The sequence below is a fragment of the Gossypium raimondii genome, chromosome 12 (genome assembly GCF_025698545.1).
Source record: "Gossypium raimondii isolate GPD5lz chromosome 12, ASM2569854v1, whole genome shotgun sequence".
Classification (NCBI taxonomy): Eukaryota; Viridiplantae; Streptophyta; class Magnoliopsida; order Malvales; family Malvaceae; genus Gossypium; species Gossypium raimondii.
In genome coordinates this window covers 47,612,950-47,616,745 of record NC_068576.1, presented here as the reverse complement: position 1 = coordinate 47,616,745, position 3,796 = coordinate 47,612,950, and the positions used below count along the sequence as shown (strand labels likewise).

At 33.4% G+C, this 3,796-nt stretch overlaps 1 protein-coding gene across 1 annotated transcript; it reads left to right on the top strand.

Moving 5' to 3' along the window:
- The first annotated feature begins 2,964 nt into the window (after positions 1 to 2,964).
- LOC105764594 (probable calcium-binding protein CML15) lies at positions 2,965 to 3,796 on the top strand. The gene has a single exon (XM_012583227.2). The coding sequence runs from the start codon at positions 3,107 to 3,109 to the stop codon at positions 3,626 to 3,628; it is 522 nt and encodes a 173-aa protein (XP_012438681.1). The 5' UTR covers positions 2,965 to 3,106; the 3' UTR covers positions 3,629 to 3,796.

Genomic DNA, 3,796 nt, shown 5'->3' with positions numbered 1-3,796 from the left:
AGTCCTTTTTTCTTAATTTCTCTTAATTAAACTAAATTCACCCAATTAATACCTAATTAAACACACAACTAGTCTAATAAATATTTCTAATAATTATTTTCGAACTCAATTTACTAAGACGGAGGCCCGATAATGTACTTTTTCAGTGCTTGTGAATTTTGGGTCATTACAGTGTAAAATAGCAGAAACAGTAGAAAGTAAAGAGAGGAAGGCATGGGTGTTTCGGCTTTATAAGCCAGCAACCAAAACGTTGTAAAAGGGAGGATATTGAATGAAAAGATTCGAAAAATAAAAACAAAAATTTTGAGGTGATTACGATCTTTTTTTTAATCTGTTACCTTGTTTTATTTTCATATTATTTCGTTTCTAAGTACAAAAAAATAAAAAAAAAGGGAAAGGGGGTTTACCTGCGCCGCGTCGGAGGAGGAGAAGTCGAACTGTTTCCATTCGGTTCTAGGGTTCGTGGCCACCTTTCAAAGGATTCAGCCTTGAATCTGGGTTGTAGGGGTGATGAGCTCCAAGCGGGGCTAAGAAAGGCCGATTTTTGCACCTCCGGCTGTTGCTTGCGGCAGAGCTACGGCGGAGGTGCGCCGGTCTTCATGGCCGGACTCTGGAGACCCAAAGAGAAAAAGATTTTTTTTTTTTGGAAACAGTTCAAATGCTTTTTTTGTTATGTTTTTTATTATTTATAGTGGGATTGATACGGCGTCGTTTCGAGCCTAAGCTTCAGGCGCCAAAACGGCGCCGTTTTAAGGCAACCCGAGATCTGACCCATAGACCCCAAAGATCCGCATGTTTTTGGATTGAGGGTTTATTTACCCTTTCAGTCCTTCCGCTTTTGGGCTTTCCTTCAATCTGGTCCCTGTTTTAGTTTTTTTTTTAAATTTACCCATCTGATTTTGTTTTGTCTTTATTTTAGTCCTCCGACTATTCTGTCACTTGAGAACGCTGCGTTTAAGGGACAAAAAGGAGGATAATTTCCTGTTTAGCCCCCTTCTTTCGCGCACATCCTGATTTAACCCTTTCCAGTGTTTTTGCAGTTTTTTTACTTTGATTTCGGCTCTTAAATTTTGGTTAAGTTTCAATTTAATCCTTCATTTGTTATTTTAGTTATTTTATTTCTAAATTAATTATTTTAATATTATTAATACTATTATATGGCATCATTAATCTTTATTATTATTATTATTATTATTATTATTATTACTTATATATTTATGCCTTTTAATTCCTAAATTTTTTATATACATACATTCATACGTACATTTTACGATATATATATATACGTACATACATATTTTCATAACTCATTTACATTTGTATGTATATATACATACTCATGTTATATATATATTAATTTATATACATATCTACATATATCTATATACCTATTTTATTTTCAGAACGCGTAGATATATATAGATACATATATATCTTTTTATATTTTAATTCTATTCATTCGCTTTATTTATTTATTTATTTACGTTCTCATTAGTATTTTAAAAGAATGTTTTAGCTTTACTTGCTCATATACTTGTTATTTTATGTGTCATTACTCTGTCCTTTTTATTCATTTATTTTTATTATTGTTGCTCGTATTATTTTTATACTATCGCATTCATTATTGCTTTGTACGTGTATTAATATCGAGTTTCATTTCTACTATTTCATGTTAGATTAATTTTATTCAATGCATAAACTATGATTTTTGAATAAGTAAAGCCTCGTGTTTAGATTCGAGAAGGTTGTATCCTAACTTATTGGGTTTCGATTTTCACAATAAATCTAAATACACGAATCTTTTCAAATTCAAGTTTTAAACGATCTCGGGAATTAAGAAAAGATTGTGTCCTAACTTACTGGGCATGATCCATTTTTAAGTCCGAGATAATTGAATATCTTTTAAATAAGTAAATTTTTGGCATTCATTCGCGCATCGGGAATTCAAGACATTATGTCATAACTTAGTGGTTATAATTCTCTTTCTTGATTAACGTGAAATATGTCATTTTTCCCTAAAATTTTCAATATTTCAATAAAGGATCGTAGTTTAAATCTTTTTAAAGTTTTCAATCTTCGACACTAAGACATTAATTAATCAATTAGGTACCAATTTTGGGCGTTACGAGGGTGCTAATCCTTCCTCGTACGTAACCGAATCCCGAACCTGTTTTTCTGAATTTCGTGGACCAAAATTGTTGTTTTAATAAAATCAAATCGTTTATTAAAAACAACCACTTTTCAAGGCAACCCAATCACACCTCATCAAAAAGGATTGGTGGCGACTCCCATATTCATTTTCATTTTTCAAAAACCCAAGTCGACCCCGTTTTCACAAAAAAATAGTGTCTAACACTTGTTTATCCTACAATTAGAATATTAAAATTAATAAGAAACACATTTGTGTATTTCATACTTATTTTCCAACGGATGAGTGCACCTCTGTCCCTCGTTTGCTGTTTTCTTTTTTATTTTTATTTTCAAGTTTTATGATAGTCACTCATCATAGCTATTATATTTATTTTCATTTTCTAAAGATTGGATCTGGACCACATTAATGAAAGAAGCTTACAATTAATTATTTTATAAAAACCTTTTTAATAATTAATTCCTTTTATTCTTGATATAAAACGTACATAAAAAATAAGTTGTTTTAATAAATAAATATACCCATTTGCATTAATTTTGTGATAATTATTTTATTTTTCTTCTTTTTGCTTTTATGAATAATATAATTATGACCAAAATAAATCATTTGTGTTAATTAATAATATAGAGTATCACTTATAATTATTTATAAAACAAAGGAGGAAGTTGGAAAGATAAAGATGTGGTGAACTGATAATTTAAAATAATGAACCAAAAGTGATAGATAGTTGAAGGATGAGCGGTGGAATTAATCCGAACTGTTATTAGTAAAAGGGAAAACGCGGTGTTGAGCAATTCCATTCTCAACAATACAAACAAACACATATCGGAACAAAAAGCAAGCGAAGACCCACGTCTTTAAAGTATCCCAACTACAACTTCAACTCATTCAAGGACCTCTTCAAACCCTTTCCTTTTTTCTTTCTTTGCATCTTCATCTTCATCTTCATCTTGTTCTATGGCGATGATGAGTAGCTGTGGGAACATAAGCGTCCAATCGGCTGACCAACTGAAGCAATTGAAGGACATATTCATGCGTTTCGACATGGATTCCGATGGCAGCCTCACCCAGCTTGAGCTGGCCGCTCTCTTGCGCTCCTTGGGTCTCAAGCCTAGTGGTGACCAGATCCACCTTTTGCTAGGCGACATTGACGCTAACGGGAATGGTCTTGTGGAGTTCGAGGAATTGGAGAGCGCCATTCTGCCCGACATCACCCACCAAATTTTGATAAACGAGGCCCAGTTGTTGGAGGTTTTCCAATTATTTGATCGGGATGGCAATGGGTTTATTACGCCCGCGGAGCTTGCTGGCTCTATGGCTAAGATGGGCCATCCCTTGACCTTCCGTGAACTTTCCGATATGATGAAAGAGGCTGATTCCAATGGAGACGGCGTCGTAAGTTTCCTTGAGTTTACTAGTATCATGGCCAATTCAGCTGCCGATTTTCTGGGTATTAAACTTAACCATTCTGTTAAGTAATGACTATCCTCCTAACAAATATCCTTGGTTGCCGCTCTGTAAATATTAACATGGTATCATATGATTCACAACCACTGCCTTTCTTTCTTCAGTTTTTTATGGTGTCTGTGTCATAAATTTGAGGGGTTCTTTTTTCAGAATGAAGCATATGTCAATGTTTTTGCGAAA